The sequence below is a fragment of the Staurois parvus genome, unplaced genomic scaffold (genome assembly GCF_062004578.1).
Source record: "Staurois parvus isolate SC_StPar_1 unplaced genomic scaffold, SC_StPar_1.0 ptg000578l, whole genome shotgun sequence".
In the NCBI taxonomy this organism is placed as follows: domain Eukaryota; kingdom Metazoa; phylum Chordata; class Amphibia; order Anura; family Ranidae; genus Staurois; species Staurois parvus.
In genome coordinates this window covers 6,699,597-6,722,136 of record NW_028318374.1, presented here as the reverse complement: position 1 = coordinate 6,722,136, position 22,540 = coordinate 6,699,597, and the positions used below count along the sequence as shown (strand labels likewise).

Here is a 22,540-nt window from a genome sequence, read left to right as displayed (position 1 = left end):
AGAAACATTCACCTTTCCAACCGCTCCATCTCCGCCACCCCCCTCTGCCAATCCCTCCACTGGCTTCCGATTGCGCAACGGATCAAATTCAAAATCTTAACACTGACGTACAAAGCCGTCCACCATACTGCCCCGAACTACATCACCGACCTAATATCCAACTACCACCCAACACGCACACTCCGCTCCTCATAAGACCTCCTTCTCTCTAGTTCCCTGGTCTCCTCCTCCCATGCCCGCCTCCAGGACTTCTCCAGGGTGTCACCCATCCTCTGGAACTCCCTGACCCAACCCATCAGATTATCACCTACTCTCCTCTCCTTTAGGCGTACCCTGAAAACTCACCTCTTCAGGGAAGCCTACCCCACCCCCTGCTAACTTGCCGACCTCCTCCACTCTTCCTACCACTCCATCCCCCACAGCTATCTCCTCCTGTGCCACCATCCCCTCCCTCCTAGATTGTAAGCTCCAAAGAGCAGGGCCCTCAATCCCCTCATGTTTTGCATTGTATTGTTATTGTTCTGTCACATGTTCTGTCCCCCTTTGTAATGTACAGCGCTGAGCGAACTATCGGCGCTTTATAAATACTGTATAATAATAATAATAATAATTCCAGTCAGGTGATTGGCAGCTTTATTTTTTTTCTTTGAAACCAATTGAGAGTTTCCTTGGCTTTGTGTTTTGGGATCATTGTCTTGCTGAAATGTCCTCCCTCGTTTCATCTTCATCATCCTGGTAGATGTCAGCAGATTTTTATCATGAATGTCTTGGTACATTTTTCCATTCATCCTTCCTTCAATGATATGAAGTTTTCCAGTACCGTATGCTGAAGAACAGCCCCACATCATGATGCTCCCACCTCCATGCTTCACTGTTGGTATGGTGTTTTTGGAGTGATGTGCAGTGCCATTTCACCTCCAACCATGGTGGGTATTATGGCATCCAAAGAGTTCAATTTTGGTCTCATCTGACCAGACTATATTCTCCCAGTATTTCACAGGCTTGTTTAAATGTTGTGCAGCAAATGTTAAACGATCTTCAACATGCTTTTTCTTCAGCAATGGAGTCTTGCGTGGTGAGCGTGCATACAGGCCATGGGGGTTGAGTGCATTACTTTTTGTTTTCTTTGAAACAATTGTAACTGCTAATTCCAGGTCTTTCCGAAGCTCTTCACAGGTGGCCCTTGGCTCTTGGACAGCTCTTCTGATAATTCTTTTTACTCTGTCAGAAATCTTGCGAGGAGCACCTGGTCATGGCTGGTTTATGGTGAAATGATGTTCTTTCCACTTCCAGATTATGGCCCCAACAGTGTTCACTGGAATATTCAGGAATTTAAAAATCCTTCTGTAACCAATGCCATCAGTATGTTTTGCAGCAATAAGGTTGCAAAGGTCCTGAGAGAGCTCTTTGCTTTTACCCATTATGAGATATTTCTTGTGTGATACTTTGGTAATGAAACACTTTTTTATAGGCCAACAGTTGAGAATGAACCAGCTGATATTAGTTTGCACTGACAAGGGGCAGGATTGCTTTCTAATTACTAATAGATTTCAGATGGTGTCTTGGCTTTCCATGCCTTTTTGCGCCTCCCTTTCTTCATGTGTTCAATACTTTTTTCCCCTGTGTCATTCCATTTTTATTACACGTAACTCAATTTCTGAACTTATTTGTTTTGGTCTCTTTGTATGTATGGATTGCATGGGATGTCACCGACTTGGTGAAAATTTCATGTCAATAGCACCTTTAGAAATATATTTACTGAGGAAAGTGGTGACGTGTTCAATACTTATTTTACCCATTCTATATGCAGTGTGGGATGCGGTGCAATTTATTCCCGGTTCACATCTATGCGGCCGTGCGGTCCGTGTTTTGCACAGACACGAGAGCCCATTCATTTGAATGAACTCCCTTACCCGTGACACGCAGGGAAAGAAGTCCCTGCACTTTTGGAAAACACAGCCCACACGGGAACCTCAGTTCTCAGTACGGTTGTGTCTTCCAGTGCGGGCGGCGAGCCATTAGAACTAGTGGCACCCGCCCACGGGTCCGAATTTCTCTGTGCGGCTGCATGGATTTTCGTGTGGATCCGCAGGGGCACCACCCGCACAGATGTGAACCTGGGGTTAAAGGCCGGTGCGGTGCGATTTTGTTCATGCGGTGCAGGTGCGATTCCAATGCAAATTGTTAAAGTGTAGCAGGCTGGAAATTGCACCTGCACCGCATTGAAAAATCGCACAGGACATTTTTAAAGTCGCACTGCTGCTGGCCTGCATGTTTGTGAGCTCAGAGAATCATTTCAGTTGACGTGTCATGCGAATCTGTACCGTTCAAATCACATCAGAATTTGCATATATTGGAAACGGAGCTCAGACAGGAAACATTGTTCTCTTCCTCAGTGATCGCTCAGTTACATTGTAACATTTGTTGGATCTGTTTTTGATACAATTTATGTACATCAGCCAAGAACATAGCGAAGCTGATTTACTAAAGATATTGAGCATCACACAAAAAGAGGGTTGGCAAAAATGTGCGGTTGAGACATGTTTTTGCCACCCACCAAGTGTCCCCCACCCCCTTAAGCTGCAATAGGCAGTGGACAGGGGTGTTTACATGCTGCGGGTATGATGCTTCGTGCCAATGGAAGAGGTTACCTGACATTCAAGTAAGTGAGAAAGCCCCGCAACCGTTTGCAATGCAATTGGTTGCTACACTTGTTATTTAAAAATGGGGTTAAAACAGGTGATGAGCAGGCATCATATCACTTCCTCACCTCCTGTCACTAGCCTCTGAAGTGCGATCCGAATGCGGATCGGGCTTCAGAGGAAAGGGAGATGTAGAAGCATGTGTAAATCTATGCTTAAGCTGAACTCCAGCTATGATCTTTATTGCATATTTTCACTGGTCCAACATGCCTTGTATTCATTAATAAAAAATAATCCAAGAAGTTCTGTGAATGCAGTGCAAAGCGGGTGACCCCCTGCGGTTTCTGTGCAGAAGAGACGCTGCTTTGCACAGTACCCTGAAGATCCCTGCTACCACTGTAGTAGAGGCAACTACTACAGTAATCGCCAGCTTTCACTGGGATCAGTCAGGTATGAGATCTGCATACTTACATTGGTCCAGCAATAAACATAATATGCAATAAAAACAATACCTAGATTTTAAAGTGATACTACACATACAATATTTAATTGGCGGTATCCCTTCTATATGTGTATAAAGATCATGCCACTGTATTTAATTTAACCACTTCAGCCCCCGGCCAATTCTGACATGTCTCACATATACCGTATTTTCCGGCGTATAAGACGACCCCCTACTTTTCCTGTTAAAATATAGGGTTTGAGCTATACTCGCCGTATAAGACTACCCCTCTTCCAACACACACCAAATAAAAATGAAAAAACATCAGATTTGATTTCAATATGGTATGCTATTTCAGTATGGTATTCCAATGATGGGACACTATTCCTCCCACTGACACCAATGATGGGGCACGATTCTTCCCACTGATACCAATGATGGGACACTATTCCTCCCACTGATACCAATGATGGGACACTATTCCTCTCACTGACACCAATGATGGTGCTCCATCATTAGTGTCAGTGTGTGAGGAATAGTGTCCCATCATTAGTGTCAGTGGGAGGAATAGTGCCCCATCATTAGTCAGTGGGAGGAATAGTGCCCCATCATTGGTGTCAGTGGGAAGAATCGTGCCCCATCATTGGTGTCAGTGGGAAGAATCGTGCCCCATCATTGGTGTCAGTGGGAGGAATAGTGTCCCATCATTAGTGTCAGTGGGAGGAATAATGTCCCATCATTAGTGTCAGTGGGAGGAATAGTGCTCCATCATTGGTGTCAGTGGGAGGAATAGCACCCCATCATTGGTATCAGTGGAAGGAATAGCACCCCATCATTGGTATCAGTGGGGAGAATAGTGCCCCATCATTGGTGCCAGTGGGGAGGAGGAATAGTGCCCCATCGTTGGTGTCAGTGGGGAGGAGGAATAGTGCCCCATCGGTGTCAGTGGGGGAGGAATAGTGCCCCATCATTGGTGTCAGTGGGGAGGAGGAATAGTGCCCCATCGTTGGTGTCAGTGGGGGAGGAACAGTGCCCCATCGTTGGTGTTAGTGGGGGAGAAACAGTGCCCCATCGTTGGGTGTCAGTGGGGAGGAGGAATAGTGCCCCATCGTTGGTGTCACTGAGGGAGAGGAGCAGCTGCTCCTTCTTTCAGTTCGGCCGCTCGATTTTCGCGGGTCCGCTCGGCTCTGCCTCCTCGCCGGTGATTGGTCGCCTGTGTGCCTTTCCAGTGCTGGCGCCCAATCACCGGTGAGGAGGAGGTGGAGCCGAGCGGCCGCGCGACCATCGAGCGGCCGAACTGAAAGAAGGGGCAGCCGCGCTTCCTGGACCGGATCGTCGTGGGACCTGGACCGCAGCCAGGTAAGGTACAGCAGCCCCCTGCCCACCCCTGTACTTAGTGTCCGTTGGAGGAGGAGGAGGGGAGCGGCGCTGCCCCTCGAAAAAGTGCCGCCCTGACACTGGCTCGCCGTATACCGGCGTATAAGACGACCCCCGACTTTTCAGAAGATTTTCATGGGTTGAAAAGTCGTCTTATACGCCGGAAAATACGGTATGTAAAAATCTACATTAAACTATCCATAGGTGACGCTTTAAAAGCCTTTACAGGGTACCACTTTAGATTTACAGAGGAGGTCTGGTGCTAGAATATTTGCCCTCGCTCTGACGTTTGCGGTGATACTTCACATGCGTGGTGCAATCGCTGTTTTATGTATGCGTACATCACCATTACACATGAGCACAGGGTGACAGGGGCACTTAAAATTTTTTTACGTTTTTTTTATTTTTACACTTTTTTTTTTTTCTCAACTATATTTCTCTCACGGGATGAACAACATTATACCCCACATCTCTCCTCTGTTCTTCAAAGCAACAGATCAAACCAAGATCGTTTTGATCTGATGCTTTCCCAGGCCAGTATTGGCTTTTTTTACATCATGGCAAAACTGGGGTGACAAAGTACTCATCGTTTCCAGTTTCTTAGACCATAGAGATGATCAGGGACATTCCAGTCCTCAGTCATCTCTATGATCAGCCAGCAGAAACGCAGGCTTCAGTCCTGGGCTCCCCAGTGGCATGGGAGAGTCCAGGAAGGTGGTGAGGGGATTGACAGTCAATCTAACCAGTGAGGAGAGAGACAGCGGCCAGAGCCACTGCTCTCATGCACATTGCTGGACCAGATCGGGCTCATGTAAGTATAGGGGGAGGGGGGGCTGAGGGGATCCTGCAGCACAGAAGGTTTTTCACCTTAATTCATTAAGGTGAAAAACCTTAAGGGCTCATGTGCACTGCAGCTGCTAAACTGACGTTCCAGAGCTGTTCAGTGTTTTTTTCAGCAGCCCCTGAACTCTCCCTAATGTTTTGGTATGTGTCCATGTACACATTGTCATTTACAGGCAGTTGAGTTTACAATCATTTTTTTGAATGCACCAAACTTGCGTTTCAAACCGGCGTTTCAAACCGGCGTTTCAAACCGGCGTTTTTTACCGGCGTTTCAAACATCAAACGCTTCTAAACGCATGTAAACATGGTTAAGTGTTTGCCTTTAGAAGCATTTTTTAACCGCTTGCCGCCCTGCCACTGTGTATATACGTGTGCAGGGCGGCAGTGGAGCGCAAAACCACGTTTAAAAACGGGTTCCGCGCTCCCGACACTTTCGCCGGCAGGGGGCGCGCGCGCTCCCGCCGACCCGCGGGTGACACTATTTGATCCAGGAGGGATCAATCATTAGATTTCAGCCAGTGATTTCTGGCTGAAATCACATGATCGGTCCCTGTCCTATCCTGTCCTGTGTTGACATACACACAGGGCAGGATATGATGTCATTCTTCTCTGCCTGGACACATTCCGTTCCAGACAGAGAAGAAGACATCCAAAAAGTGAGTACACAAGCACTACACTACAGTTAGAACACTCTAGGACACATTTAACCCCCTGATCGCCCCTCCCCCAGTTAACCCTTCACTGCCCTGTCACCAGTGTTACTGATCAGTGAAGCGATTTTTACTGATCAGTGTCGCTGGTGACTTCCGATAGAGTTAGCGCCCCTCCCAGATAGCGCCAGATTGCCCGCCAGTACACCAGTAATCCCGTTTAACCCCTTGATCGCCCCCCCCTCCAGTTAAACCCTTCACTGCCTGTCACCCAGTGTCACTGATCAGTGAACCAATTTTTACTGATCACTGTATCAGTGTCGCTGGCGACTTCCGATAGAGTTAGCGCCCCTCCCAGATAGCGCCAGATTGCCCGCCAGTACACCAGTAATCCCGTTTAACCCCTTGATCGCCCCCCCCTCCAGTTAAACCCTTCACTGCCTGTCACCCAGTGTCACTGATCAGTGAACCAATTTTTACTGATCACTGTATCAGTGTCGCTGGCGACTTCCGATAGAGTTAGCGCCCCTCCCAGATAGCGCCAGTTTGCCCGCCAGTACACCAGTAATCCCGTTTAACCCCTTGATCGCCCCCCCCCTCCAGTTAACCCCTTCACTGCCCTGTCACCCAGTGTCACTGATCAGTGAACCAATTTTTACTGATCACTGTATCAGTGTCGCTGGCGACTTCCGATAGAGTTAGTGCCCCTCCCAGATAGTGCCAGATTGCCCGCCAGTACACCAGTAATCCCGTTTAACCCCTTGATCGCCCCCCCCCCCCAGTTAAACCCTTCACTGCCTGTCACCCAGTGTCACTGATCAGTGAACCAATTTTTACTGATCACTGTATCAGTGTCGCTGGCGACTTCCGATAGAGTTAGCGCCCCTCCCAGATAGCGCCAGTTTGCCCGCCAGTACACCAGTAATCCCGTTTAACCCCTTGATCGCCCCCCCCCCAGTTAACCCCTGCACTGCCCTGTCACCAGTGTCACTGATCAGTGAACCAATTTTTACTGATCACTGTATCAGTGTCGCTGGCAACTTCCGATAGAGTTAGCGCCCCTCCCAGATAGCGCCAGTTTGCCCGCCAGTACACCAGTAATCCCGTTTAATCCCTTGATCGCCCCCCCCAGTTAACCCCTGCACTGCCCTGTCACCAGTGTCACTGATCAGTGAACCAATTTTTACTGATCACTGTATCAGTGTCGCTGGCGACTTCCGATAGAGTTAGCGCCCCTCCCAGATAGCGCCAGCTTGCCCGCCAGTACACCAGTAATCCCGTTTAACCCCTTGATCGCCCCCCCCCCAGTTAACCCCTTCACTGCCCTGTCACCAGTGTCACTGATCAGTGAACCAATTTTTACTGATCACTGTATCAGTGTCGCTGGCGACTTCCGATAGTGTTAGCGCCCCTCCCAGATATCGCCAGTTTGCCTGCTAGTGCACCAGAAATCCTATTTAACCCCTTGATCACCCCCCCCCCAGTTAACCCCTTCACTGCCCTGTCACCAGTGTCATTGATTACAGTGAACAGATTTTTACTGATCACTGTATTAGTGTCACTGGTGACTTCCGATAGTGTTAGCGCCCCTCCTAGATAGCGCCAGTTTGCCCACTAATGCACGGGATTTTTTTTACCAAAAACATGTAGCAGAATACATTTTGGCTTAAATTTATGACTAACTTTGAGTTTACGATATATTTTTTATAGCTGAAAGTAGAAAATATTGTTTTTTTTCAAAATTTTTGTGGTTTTTTTGTTTATAGCGCAAAAAATAAAAAGCGCACAGGTGATCAAATACCACCAAAAGAAAGCTCTATTTGTGTGAAAAAAAGGACGTAAATTTCGTTTGGGTACAGCATTGCATGACCGCGCAATTATCATTTGAATTAGTGCAGCGCTGTATAGCAAAAAAAGGCATAAATTACAGCATCTATACGATAGTTTGTAGACGCTATAACTTTTACACAAAGCAATCAATATACACTTATTGGGATTTTTTTTACCAAAAACATGTAGCAGAATACATTTTGGCTTAAATTTATGACTAACTTTGAGTTTACGATATATTTTTTATAGCTGAAAGTAGAAAATATTGTTTTTTTTCAAAATTTTCGTGGTTTTTTTGTTTATAGCGCAAAAAATAAAAAGCGCACAGGTGATCAAATACCACCAAAAGAAAGCTCTATTTGTGTGAAAAAAAGGACGTAAATTTTGTTTGGGTATAGCATTGCATGACCGCGCAATTATCATTTGAATTAGTGCAGCGCCAAACAGCAAAAAAAGGCCTGGTCATTAAGGGGGGTAAATCCTCTGGGGCTCAAGTGGTTAACTGTTCCATGTCCAGAGCCTCTTTTCATCATCAGAAATGCATGCAAAGCGTTTTCCATGTATTCAAATGGACCCGGTACACCAGCGCAGTCAATTCCAGGTTTTGCTTGAAGGAAAAAATGGCAGAACGTGCCGCATTATGCTCATGATGGGATCCATAGTGAATACAACCAGAAAAGACAGATCATCTCAACACATTCTGCTCTTCTGCTTCTGCTCTCTCTATTTCTTTAAAATGTTTGAAATAGTTAATTATTTACTATTTTTCAATGCATTCTGGGCATTTGGGAAGGTCTCCTGAGGTTATCTTTTATAAATGCTTTTAAACGCAAACAAGCATAAACGCGGCCAAACTGACGTTTTTATACCCTTCACGCCGGATCGTCCCGGCGTGAAGAGGAGTTCCTGCGCTGGGAGGTGGACGGTGCTTCGTGTCATGTGGCCGCCGTGACGTCATGTCACGGCCGGTCACATGATCGGGAAAGGTCCCGATTGAAAGAGCGGACCGGGACCTTTCCGTGAGTACCTCACATGTGTGCTGGGAGCACGCAGGACGCGCGCTCTCAGCACATATGGTTTTTGTTACATGAACGCAAATGTGCGGCCGCTCGGTGTCTGGTAGGCCCAGACGCTGGGAGGCTGCACATTTGCGTGTGGCCGGCGTGAAGGGGTTAACCTTCGTTTTCCAGCAGGGAGTGTCCATCGTTCAGAAGAGTCTTCCTAACGCCCCGTGTACATGAGCCCTAATGCTTTAGGACCACTTTAAGTTGACTGACAATAGCTAACATTTTGCTCACACTGTAAAGATATGTGGAGGAGGCTCTGCCAATCACAGGCTGTGTCACTCCCTATTAAACAGTGCATTGAGGTTGGCTTGTAAGTTGAAGACATCCTGTAAGGACATTATATAGTTACATAGTTAGTCTGGCTGAAAAAAGACAAAAGTCCATCCAGTTCAACCATAGAAAAAAAATAAGTTATAATCCAATACCCAGTTGATCCAGAGGAAGGCAAAAAAAACCCAGCAAAGCATGATCCAATTTGCTCCTGCTGGGAAAACTCCCCTCCTGCTTTTGTCCATGTTGTGTATGTACTGGGACTATAAGGGAGGTGAAGCCTTCAGATAAAAAAAAGGAGGAAATAAACCGTTTAGAAGAGAAGTGAAACTGGAGCATGCTCAGTGGTGTTGGCAACGGCTGGTCTACACAATCTCTCAATCTCTCAGGCTGCAGTGGGAAGGACAGTGAACAGCAGCATCAGCTAGCTTTTTGAAATCTACAGAAGACAAGTCAATTTATGTATGGACACAATGTAATATAGCATGTATTGACATTCTGTAATTATGTAGCTTTTCATTTGAGTTATTTATTTAATTCTGGTACTTACATAGTGCCGTCAATTTACGCAGCACTTTACATATATATTGTACATTCACATCAGCCCCTAACCCACAAGGGGCATACAATCTAAGGTCCCTAACTTACATTCATACATGCACATACTAGGGCCAATTTAGACAGGAACCAATTTACCCACCAGCATGTCTTTGGAGTGCGAGAGGAAACAGGAGTACCCAGAGGAAACCCACGCAGGCACAGGGAGAACATGCAAACTCCAGGCAGGTGGTGCCATGGTTGGGATTCGAACCAACGACCCTAGTACTGCCAGGCGGAAGTGCTAACCATTTAGCCACTGTGCTGTCCATTTATAACACAACATGCACAATTGGTGAGACCTGAGTAAAGTCTTGGGAAAAACCGTCTCACTAGATTCTAGCTAGCAGTAATTGGTCGCATTCAACTAGACTTGTCCTTTCATTTTGAAGACGTGCTGTAGCTTCTCCAAACCACGTGTCTCCAAGCCACGACTTCGGTTCTTATGAGTGTTATGCCGGACAGTCTTCTCAGATTAGGATAAGGACTGTCCTGTGTTTTGCCCAATTTACAGTAATCTTCTCTCTTTTATATTGCAGACTGAAAGCCTGTGAACTCTAAAATGACCTCGCTGGCATGTGACTGCCCCCATTTAGAATCTGTGGGTGAGGTGACCAAAGAAGAACTTATTCAGAAGTCACACGTAAGTGCATTCTGGTTGGGGGTAACGTAAGAGATTGTTCAAAAATTGTATGCTAATATGATAAATTAGAGTTTTTCTTTTTTGGTACATGATTCTTGTACTTTGTCTGTGTACATTATACCAGTAGCACAAACTTGTGTTCTTTTTGCTACTTTGCTTGGTAAATATTTAGCAAAAGTGCCTGAATTTCAGTGTGGGAGCCAGTTCAGTACTCTGCATTAATACATTCCTGACATGTCACAAGGTACAAAACTATATTTAGACTCTTCCTTATATAAATAAAAAAGTCCTTCTTTTTATAATTAAAAAGCAAAGCTTGCGCTCTAATCAGCAGACTTTGTCTAGGTTGCATGTAGGCAGAAGTATTTCCTCAGTCTCCTCTCCCCCAGTGATCAGACTATACATTGTAACTCTGTAGCAAGTCACTAGATGAGAGACTGCAGCAGTGGCTTATCTCTGTCAAACATTTGTGAACACAACCAAGAACTGCACAGGCACCAAGATTTACAGGATTGTGTCATCTCTGAGCTGGCATCTCGGTCTGGGAAGTAGATGCTGATCCTGGGTGACGCCATGCACTCAAAATGTAGGCAGCAGCTTCAATTTTTTTTTTTTGGGGGGGGGGGGGGGGCATGTCAGCTGTATAGTTTTTGGATTTTGTGCATCCTTGAATTAAAGAGCACCTTTGCAATCCAGGTTCAATGTGTTGTAGAATAATGTCATGACATACATATAGTAAGTTCCAATGACAATTCAAGGGCTGTATTGAAAGTATTGCAAAAGTTGGCATAACTTTTTTTGGTTAACTTACATAACCTAGGTCATTCAAATTTCACATGTTGGCAGAGTAACTTTTCATCACAGGTAAGTAATGGATTCTAAGCAGAAGCAATCGTTGAGTTCTTGATGAAGGAGGGGTTCAGATGACTACAGAATGTTTATGGAGATTGTACCAATCAGAGCAATGTCTTGTCATTGGGAACTTTTGTCAATGGTATCATCTCTGTACACATTCTGTAGCCTTCTGTGGATGATGGACAGCCTGCACCCCTCCTTCGTCAAGAACTCAGTGATGACACATTGCTTCTGCTTGGAATCTATTTGCAATGAAAAAGAAGAAGAGTTACCAACGCGTGAAATTGGAACGACCGATGTAACTTAAAGTGGAACTGCACTGCATCTGAGCAATACACACCAAAAATGCTATTTAGTTCATTCTTAATATTCAAATCAAACTCCCCCATCCATCCATCCATTTCTCCATTCTTTATTTTGCTGTGAAACCATTTGGAAAAACACCCCCTGGCATTTCTGGCAGTTGCCATTTTGATTAAGGGCAGACAATTCATGTAGCTTTTACTTCTTGGAATCCATGTGTCCTTAGCTCAGGCATTGGCTGAACTGAGAACCCTCCATTCCCTCTTGAAGACTCCTGGGCAGGGGCGGACTGACAACTCATGGGGTAATAGGGGATCATGGGGCCCCGGTGTCTTTGCTCAAACTCAAAAAAGCCTATGAAAAAGGTACCAGGGGCATCTCATGGGGCCCCCTACTGACCCCGGGTCCTCGGGCAGTGCCCGAGTTTCCAAATGGTCAGCCCGCCCCTGCTCCTGGGATGTATGACATCATTTGCCTAGGCATGGAAACCGGAAAGTAACTGAAGAAATTTAAAGAAAGGAAGTTTAAAACAAGTACATTTGATATATTTTTCTATCCATTTATTAATGCTAGCAGCATAAGGATTAAACATAGTCAATGTTGATTGAGAGAGTAAAGTTTTACATTAATAAAAAGTTATGAACATTTTTGCATTACTTTCAGTACACTCCTCGGTACACATATATTGCATATGATGGATCAATCCATTGAACATCTGTAAACGTACAATAGAACCTGCAGTAGTGGTTTTGTATGTTTGTTTTTTTGTATATTGAAAAAAGTGCACAATGTGTGTAAAAAAATGTTCAATAGCAAAATCTGGAAACAAAAGATCCCCTGTATAATGTGGTTAGCTGATATACTTGATTCCACTTTTAATAGGGTACAGAGCATTTTAGAAGTGTCATACTACAGTACAGTGGGTGTCCATATTGTTTATCTGTTACCATGTCAAAGCAAGCCAATAGCACCTTGGGTGAGGAAGAGATTGTGAATTCATTGTCCCTCCTCTCTACCCATCCAATCAAGACATGTCTTGTATTTATTAAAAAAGATGAAAGCCGCTTACACAGGACCTGGAAGATGGCTACTATCATTGTAGTAGATCCAACTACTACAGTGATTGTCAACCTCCCTAGCTGCCTCACTCGGCTATGAGATATACATACTTGCAATGGTCCAAGCTGGACCAATGTAAGTATGCAATACAGATCATACCTGGAGTTCAACATTAAAGTTATTCTAAAGGTACATTTTTTTTATTATTGTTTGTAAAATAACAAACATGTTATACTTGCCTGCTGTCTGCACAGAGCAGCCTGGATCCTCCTCTTCTCCCCGCAGGCTCTCCTGGCTCCTCCTTTCTGTCGGTTCCTCCCACAGCAAGTAGCTTGCTATGGGGGCACTCGCTGATCTGTGTGTCCATTCACACACAGAGCTGCGGCTTGCCACCCCCCCCCCCCCATTGGCTGACTGGCAGCAGCAGGAGCCAACGGGGGGGGGGGGGGGGGGTAAGCTTTCATCTACTCCTTCTTTTTTTTTCTTTTTTTTTTCTTTTTTTTTTTTTTTTTTTATGTATGACATTTGTTTGGAGGTTAAAATCTGGATGAATTTGGTGTAATGTTGGTGTTCTGAGATACTACTGGAGGTCACTGTTAAGCCTGTCAAACATTACTTTACAGTCTAGTCTTCTAATGTTGCCACAAGACTTGATAAGGCATTGAGTGTAACTCCTCCGTAGTACATTTGAACCTTCATGGTAGAACCAAGTGCAGTATCTCACTCCTTAGTCTCCACCATTAAAGTATTGCCACAACTTACAAGAAAAAATCATTGTTGAATACCCCAAGGAAGCAAGTGCATGTAGCACTTGGCACCGTTCTGACCTGTCTTGTGGTTTCTCAGCTAGCATGGTCGACAGTGCCCCACCCCCACCGCTGTTTAAAGCTAAAGTCCAAAAATTCAGCAACTTTGCAAAAAGTCAAGGCACACTATGAGTTAAGTCCAGTTAGGTGCATAGATTGTAAGCTCTAACGAGCAGTGCTCTCTCATCCAGGGGCGAACTGACAACTCATGGTGCCCCTGGGCAATAGGGGATCATGGGGCCCCTGTGTCCTTGCCCAAACTCAAAAAAGCCTATGAAAAAGGTACCAGGGGCATCTCATGGGGCCCCCTACTGACCCCGGACCCTCGGGCAGTGCCCGAGTTTCCAAATGGTCAGTCCACCCCTACTCTCATCCCTTCTGTATGAAATTGTATTGTAATTGCATTGACTGCACTTATATTGTAAAGCGCTGTGTAAACTGTTGGCGCTATATAAATACTGTATAATAATAATGGCACCTATATCTGGCAGTGAGAGAAGAGAAGCTCACACAGCAGCTATTACCACCCCTCCCCTCTGCTGCCCATTCACAGAAGCCTTTGTATTTTGCGAATGAGTTGACATGATACAAAAGCTTCTGTGAATGGGCAGAAGGAGGGAAGGGGCAGGCATAGCAGTTCCAGCAACTCTGCTTCTGAAGGAACCGAGACCACAGTGAGCAGTCAGAGCTCCGGAAGTTACTTTCCTGGAGTACAATAAACCTGTTCGATCTGAATAATAGAGATAACCTATGAGGTGGGACGCACTTCATTAGACTTACCTCATGGTATGCCTGCATTTCTGGAATTCAGCTTTAACCATGTTGTTCAGCAGGAGATGAATATAGGGAGCAGACAGACATCGTTCAATTTGTATTGCTTGAGGCTATGACATTTCCTGTCAGTGGCTATGATGATTGTTTTGGCAAATCAGCCACAGGCACTCCACTGGTGCAGTGTCCAGTACCAGTTGAGGTTCTCCAGCTAGTTGGGATGTCCTTCAGCCTCTAGTACACTTCCTAAAGTAGCTGTAAATGACTTGACAATCATCCAAGTGTTGCATTAGTCCATTGTTTTCTTTGGGCTGTGTAGCATAGTACATCATAGCCCATAGCAATAAAAAAATCAAATTTTGCTGTCATGTTTCCTGTCTACGGTTATCTAAACTTGACACTGTAATGTTTTATAGGGAATATGAAGTATATTAGAATATGGTACTGACTACATTAGTGCATGGGCAGAACTAATATTCAGGGTTGTGGGTTTGAGAATGACTGCTTCTGACTGTGGATTCTGAATTGGTTACCTGGCTTTGTGACAGGTTCTCTTTAGTCTTGCCCAGAGTTTGACACGGTGTCGCACCATGTATCAGTGTAAACAAGCATGCTGTAACTGCAGCATTTTTCTCATAACATTTCTCTAAACCGCAGCTGTCAGGAGCTCTGAGCTTCCACACGTGCCAATTTCCAGCTATGCAGGCAATTTCCTGCCTTTACTTCTGCACTGAAGTATAATTCAGCTCTGCATCAATTTTTAATCTTAGCATTTTTATCTCCAGAGCGGAGACGGCAGAACGTGCAGAGTTGCAGTTGTGCGGGTGAAAGCCGGGTTATGTTAGGCCCCAAGCGCAACATGTTGTTCCAGCTGGGGGTGAAAGATTTAGAAATGGCAATGATTCTCCTCTAATTGTCTTCTCTTGATGTTGTCTACAGGGCAGCTGCCTGGACTGCAAAGTCAGAGGACCAAACCTTTGGGCTTGCTTAGAGGTAAGAACTGTCAGGAACAATTGTTACAGATGGCTTTACATTTCCCTGTGCTGGATGCTGTAGACATATTACTCTTTATTTTTGGCAGAATGGCTGTTCTTACATTGGCTGCGGAGAATCTCACGTGGACCATAGCACCACTCATTCTCAGGTCAGTGTTTTTCAATTCAACTGTCCTCTGGCAATGGAGTACTTATCCACGCCTTCTCTGGTATACCTATGGCCCTTCCGATCCATTAGGCCTGTGTAAACAGCGCATTTAGACATCAAAAGGCTATTTTTTCCTGGCTTAGATCCCATCTCTGGCCAAGTCTGATTTTTTTTTTTTTTTGCTATATATACACGGGGGGTTAAAAAACATAGATGGATAGATAGATAGATAGATATTGAGTTGCTGCCATTTGATTAGCTGATTAGCAATTTTTGTAACCAAGCAGTTGAGCAGGAGTACCTATTAAAGTGGCCGGTGAGTGTCTATGTATAAATACATACATACCTACACACTCACTGGCCACTTTGTTAGGTACACCTGTACAGTTGCTTGGTTACAAAAATTGCTAATCAGCCAATCACATGGCATCTAGACGTGGTGAAGACGACTAAATGAAATTCAAACTGAGCATCAGAATGGGTAAGAAAAGGGGATTTAAGTGACTTTGAATGTGGCATGGTTCTTGGTGCCAGACAGGCTTGTCTGAGTATCTTTTTCGAGATGATAGAAAGGCAACAGTAACTCAAATAAACACTTGTTACAACCATGTAGAACCTTGAATCAGATGGGCTACAGCAGCAGAAGACCACACACATATATTTATGTATATATTCTTTTTTTTTTTCTTTGATCTTCACCCACCTTCCTAATCATCTTCCCTCAGGGGCTCAGGGAGGAGGAGTCTGCAGGGCTAAGTCACATAAGCATGCCTTGCAGAACTAGCGGAGGTTGGGTGGTCTCAAAGGATATGTTTACTTTTTGGAGCATGGTACACTGGTATTTATGGTGTAACGTGTAACAGGCTTCAGCACATATCCTCCTGACACCCCCTGATCGTCTCTCCTGTTATAGTAGGCAATCGATCCTGTCCCTGCACCTGATGTCACATTTAGAATACTGCATGGCTTCGCCTGCAAAGCCACATCATTCATGCACAGAGATCTGTGAATGAATAAACTACATGTCCTGTCTGCCACCATGGTATACGAACATGTAGTTCTCAAAGGAACACAACTGCAGTAACCAGCACACTCACAGTCCAATAACATTTCCTTCAGCTCTGCAACTCAAAGCCTGTATAGAAGTACAGAGTCCGAGGAGGAGTTTGCAGGACCCTGACATCGCATCTGAGATCCACTGATAGTGGGTGCAGTGCTTTGCAAGCTGCTATTAAAAAATAAATACATAAATAATAAATGCACTTTTTTTCCCTGCAAAAATCTGTACAATTATTATTTTTTTTTAACGTGAACTTAGCCTTAAGGAAACGTGTCATGAAAGTGTGTTCCCCCCAGTTTTAGATTGACAGTGCTCTACATGCAGTGGAGCCTAATTGGCTCTCAGTGCTGGCTATCACTCTCCCAGTATGAATTTTTCTGTAAGGAAAAAATACAAGCTAATATAAAGACAGATGGAGGTACAATATCAAAAAAAAAAAAAAAAAAAGCATCACCAAAACCATTACCATGACCGCTTGCGGTCTTTGGTGAGCTTAATGTGGAAAAGTGGCCTAATGACGACACAGATAGCAATAAAAAAGCTGGCCTAGAATCTAACCTTCCTCATTCAATACAAAACTAAAGAAAAAAGTTGGTATTCAACTCTGATGATAATTTCATTTACCGTAAGGGGCCACCACTGTATTATACCATAAATTGTACACCAGTATTTCCCACTGCTTTTGTTAGGTAGGAACCAACCTTGTAGACATTTTCTAATGTATCACATGTCGGCTTACTCCAGGGGGCGTATTTATAAACCAGTGAATGTGACATTCACCCAACATTCACTTTAAGTGAAACATTATAACAATTTCAACTCTTGGGGTGTGTCTCATACGTCTAGGCATTGAAAGGGTCAAAACAAGCTCAGGGTTACAGCTGTGAGCTCTTTTCTGCCTATTTCAGCAGGCCCAGGGCTTTTTCGTAAAAGTGATCTGGACATCTGTAGAGCCCCCAATCACTTTTATGGATCTTGCTGGGTGAAGCCCTCTCCTTGGTTCCTGGGCTCTCCTCTGTCTGGGATCACAACAAACAGCGTCAAGATGGCGAGCGGCAGGACACCAGGAAACATATGTTCCCTGTTGTCCTCAGCATAGTGTGAACTCAGAAGCTCTCAGCTCTGAGCATTTCTGGGTTGAGAGTACCTATCACCTGCCCAATGGCTATCACATAGCTAAAAGGAATAATAATAAGTGAACACAAATGTAAAATATGTTAAAAAGGTTAAATAGAATAAATGGGCAGGGTCGTTGATTCGAATTCCAGCCACAGCACCTCCTGCCTGGAGTTTGCATGTTCTCCCTGTGCCTGCGTGGGTTTCCTCTGGGTACTACGGTTTCCTCCCACACTCCAAAGACATGCTGGTAGGTGTCAGGAATGGACTCACCATTAGTGGTGGGACTCATCTGCCGTGTGGGCTGCAGTACCAGGGTTGGCCAGCTGGTGCTCTCAGCAACCAGAAGCTCACTCCTGCAATCAGCCATCACCTGAGGCTGATTGCAGGAGGTGTATTTAAGGAATGGACAGACCTGCAGTCAGTGCCTTGGTGTATGTTTCCCATGAGCCCCTGTACCTGCATCCTGTCTGCTTCCTGCCTGATCCTGACTCTGCTTTGATCCTGACTCTGAACGAACTCCGCCTGTCCTGACCTCGGCTATTCCTGACCACTCTTCCGCTCGCTCCTGGTACCCTGTTTGCCCGTTTTCTACCGACCCGGCCTGCCTGACTACGTTTGATTTGTATATATGGTTATCTGTTGGAGTTTGGGTTGTTTGCACTGTGTTATGTTTACCTTGCACTGCGTTTGTGTTGTTTAGTCTTAATAAATTGTCTTATTTACACTATACCTGAAGCCTGCGTTTCCCTGTGTCAGTCCACACACCTCTGGTCATACCCGGAGCCCTGACAGTAGGTTAATTGGATCCTGTATAAATTGGCCCTTGTATATGAATGTGAGTTAGGGACCTTAGATTGTACGCCCCTTGAGGGTTAGGGACTGATGTGAATGTACAATATATATGTAAAGTGCTGCGTAAATTGATGGCACTATATAAGTATCTGAAAAAAATAATAAAATAAATAAATAAGAAAAACTAAAAAAAAGGAAAAATACCTCCATCACCCTGCATCACCTACATGTGTATGCAAACACGTGTAGGCTCTTATGCTGTACATACAAGGTTGAGTAATTCAGATACTTCAGTACACTTTTCTCTTAATTATATGTACAGATGTATGGCAAAAAATCATCAGCAACAACCTAAGTGCTGCTGTAGGAGTTTTTTTTTTTTTTACTGTTCTGAGATACCTGCCTGGTGAGGCAGCCAACTTCTGCCCAGGACTCTCGTCTCTCCAGGATGACCTGCAATAACATGATCTGCATTGTATGACGGTATTGCCAGACAGGACTCCCTTCTCTGCAAAGATTTGTAGCATGTCTGCTGCCATTCACTTGCTCAAATGCTTTCACAGCCAGAAAGTGCAGAAACATTGTCAGGGAACCAGATTGTCTAGGCATTTTATCAGGAAGCTTCAGAAGGTCAAGGCCACTGAAGAGCCCAAACCAGTTTAGTGCAACCTTTAGAAATAGCAAGTGTCGAGTGATGCAGACGAGAGACAACGTAACTACAACAGACATACAGTACTACATAAATATTTCCAAAATAAAAAATAGTTGTTTAGCTACTGGTATTAAACATATCAATTGACTTTAATGCGTTCCCAGGCCTCTAATGCCCTGGTGCCAAACCTGCTGCCCTTTGGAGTTTGAATTCCGTCCCTTGGGCCCCAGCAATCAGTAGTTGGAGCATTCTGGATTGGACCTTTGTCACACATGAAATCATGCTGAGCAGCTCCCCCTTCCATCTCAGTATTCGTTTCAGCAGGGAACCTGCAATGGGTGGAGTCGAGAACTCTTGGCTTACACATTTATACAGATCAGCAGATGGTGTTCTCAGATAGCCCAATGACTGATGTCCAATATTACAGCTATTGTTGACTGAAAAGCAGAAGCCATGGAAAGGTAGATGGTGCATCCATTGCAAAACCTGCCTCGCACCGCTTGCTGGGGGTAGCCTTTGCACGTCATGGCATTTTATGAGACCATTGAATTGCAGTCACTATCCAATTATGATGCAGGTGCAAAGAAAAAAAAAGTCTTCAGGCAGGAAGGACAGATGCCTGCTCCGTTTCCCCTTTCTTAGAGATTGTCCTGGGAGTCCTGAAAACCAGAGAGGTCTGTTATACAAATACAACCAGCTCCTGTGGACATGGGGCTGTGGTCCACCTCCCAAACCTCACTTCTAACCTATAATTGTGGTGGGGTGAACCTGTGCTCACAACCACAAGAGCTGGTTGCTATTTACAGAGCTGCCCCAGGCTTCTGGATAGACTTCAGCAGCTACAGTATATGTAGCAAATGGGTAGAGTTCCTCTTTAAGTAGTAAAAACCTGATGGGTTTTAACAGTTTCAGTTCTACCCAAAGTTAGAAAACTCTTTTTTTTGTTTTTTTGACTTAAAATACACTTTATTGTTATTATTAGACTACATCATATATGTGGTCTTTGATTTTACCCCTAGTTCCACTTTAACCAGAACCAGATTTGTATTCTTCTCTTTGTTTCCAGTGAAATCTGAATGTGGGACTGGTGGTTTGGGATAGATAAACTTTTCTGAAAAGTATTTAAGTATTTCGGAAACACTGATTGGGCGATAAGCCAGCTTCCTGTGTCTGGTGAAACCTTCTGTAATTTTCCAGCACTGTGTATTTGCTGATGCAATCAGTCAGCTCTCCGGGGATTAGCTGTGTATGATTGCTTATTGGAAAGGAAGAGCACCCGTCCCCGTCTGACACAAGAGCTGAGAAACAGTCTTCTTGTTATTGTGCCGGTTCTCCTGGGATTGACACCCTAATAGTAGAACTGTACTGAGACAAACACAGAAGTGCCGCCATTGCTTGTCATCTATGAAAAATGCTAGTTGCAGGGTTATCGTTTACTCAATATTTTTTAGTCACTGGGCTGTAACAAGCATGCAACTAGTGAAATCAAAAGAAAAGTTACTACTCATGATCTGCATGTTTGTTTCAGGCCAGTGATTTAAATTATTGAAGCTTCTGAATCAACATAACAGTCGGTCAACCTTTTTTAAAAGGAGAGTTCACTGGTGACAGTCTGTTATTTCTCCATCTATATTTTAGTAAATACTTTTTATTTTGAAATCTTAGAGTAGTAAAAGCAATTCCTCTGTGTTAGCATTTCAACTGTGTATTCACCTGCTGGGTTGTGGTTGCATGTTAAAGTATATGTACATTGTAAACTCAACTACTAAGTAATTGAATATTTTTTTTTTTTAAATAACAAACACGTCATACTTACCTGCTCTGTGCAATGGTTTTGCACAGCGCTTCTCAGGTCCCCTTCCAGCACTCCTGGCTTCTCCCCCCAGCCAAGTGCCCCATAGCAATCCATTTGCTTTTGGGGCACTCGTTCATGCTCTCTCCTGAGCTGACTCTGTGTGTCCATAAGACACAAAGAGTGCGGCCCAGCCCCAGTCAATCACTGGCTGTGATTGACAGCAGTGGGAACCAATGTCTCCTGCTGCTGTGTCTCAGCCAATGAGGAGGGAGAGAGCTGTGAGAGCCACTGCTCTCATGCACATCGTGGAATTGAGATCAGGCTTAGGTGAGTATAAGGGGGGACTACTGGTGGGGGGAAGCTGCATGCAGAAAGTTTTTTTTACTTTAATGCATAGAATGCATTAAAGCGGAGTTCCACTCACCCTGTCAAAAATAAAAGTCAATAATATGCAAAAAGGTAAAAGTGAGCACTAAAAAGCTGCTGTACACCGCAAAGGCACCAAAAAACCTCTTTAAACCAAACTGACAACAAAGGCGCAGCGCTGAAATTCCAATAACAATAGAATATAGAATGCAAATACTGATATACCGAGAAAATGGTCTGCAACAGTATGACCACAATTGCACAGTCTTATTGAGCATGTAATCCCACTTGTAATGGAAAGATAACTAAAAGTGACAGTAGTGCATATACATAAAAGTGACTACTCAGTGCCAAAGTCTATGTAATATATATAGATAAGGTAAGTGATCCACTGTGCGTCTTCTGGTGATCAAATATTCGAATTATACACTCACCAGATGCATAATTCCAATATACATATAGAAAAATATATCATCTCCATGGTTCAGTGGAATCCTCTTATGGGCATGTCTATCATCTCTGGGCTTCCCTCTGGGCACCTCTATCCTTTTATGGGGTTCCCTCTGGATCATCCGGTTGGATACTGCACCTCTGGACTCCCTTCCCTGAGGACTCTGTGGGTGGTGGACACAAGAGTCCCAAGAAAGGATGCCACAATGGTGTGATATCGTTTTTAAAAGGTAATTTATTGATCCACAATAGACATAGACATAGTAGGTAAAGAAAAACTGACCATGAAAGGGTTAAAGATGGCCGCCGGCCCATGCAGGGACACAGCGGCGTGAAACAAAAACTGTAGCTGCAGACTTTTAAAAAACAGCCACTTACCTGTCCCTCGGTCCCGCGGTTTGTCCCCCGCAGCCAGTTTTCACCGGCCGTCCTGTATTCCAGGAGGCCAGCATCTTCAGTGTGGGCACTGCGCATGCGTGAGTAGCGCGGCACTTCATGAATGATCCTGTAGTCTTCTGGGACCTGTCAAGTGTCCCAAAAGACTACAGGGCGGGAGGGAGGACATCTCCCGCTTCCGATCACCTAGGCGATCGGACCAGAAGTGGGAGCAGGTACCTGTCAAATTCGGGTAACCGCTCCCCCCTGCCCCCCAAAGGTGCCAATCCTTAATGGGGAGCGGGGGAGCAGTCCTTAAAGCGGAACTTCCCCTTTTGGGTGGAGCTCCGCTTTAAGATCTAAAACCTTCTGCCTTTAGAACAACTTTAAATCTGAGCTCCAGTCTTACCTTCAGTCTTGCACAGTTGTACAGGCTCCTTTCCTGTAGTGAAATTACTTTGATTTCACTGCACACTGTGCGCTTCTAACAGTGTGCATTTAAAGCTGTAGCAAGTCATTTAGTGCCCACCTCATTTTCTGGCTGGAGGAAATCCAGCAACACCTAGCTGTTTCATCCCCAGCCTGACTGTCTCTGGCCTGCACTTTTCATTCATTGGCTCAGCAAGTACGTAT

The 22,540-nt window shown here is 44.7% G+C and overlaps 1 protein-coding gene across 1 annotated transcript in view; it reads left to right on the top strand.

Annotated features, from left to right (window-relative positions):
• USP33 (ubiquitin specific peptidase 33) overlaps positions 1–22,540 on the top strand; it is a 151,952-nt gene that overhangs the window by 32,011 nt on the left and 97,401 nt on the right. The window contains exons 2-4 of the mRNA XM_089692189.1: positions 10,258–10,361; positions 15,095–15,148; positions 15,237–15,299. Coding sequence (XP_089548315.1) covers positions 10,281–10,361; positions 15,095–15,148; positions 15,237–15,299 — 198 coding nt within the window. The 5' untranslated portion in view covers positions 10,258–10,280. The remainder of the gene's footprint in view (positions 1–10,257; positions 10,362–15,094; positions 15,149–15,236; positions 15,300–22,540) is intronic.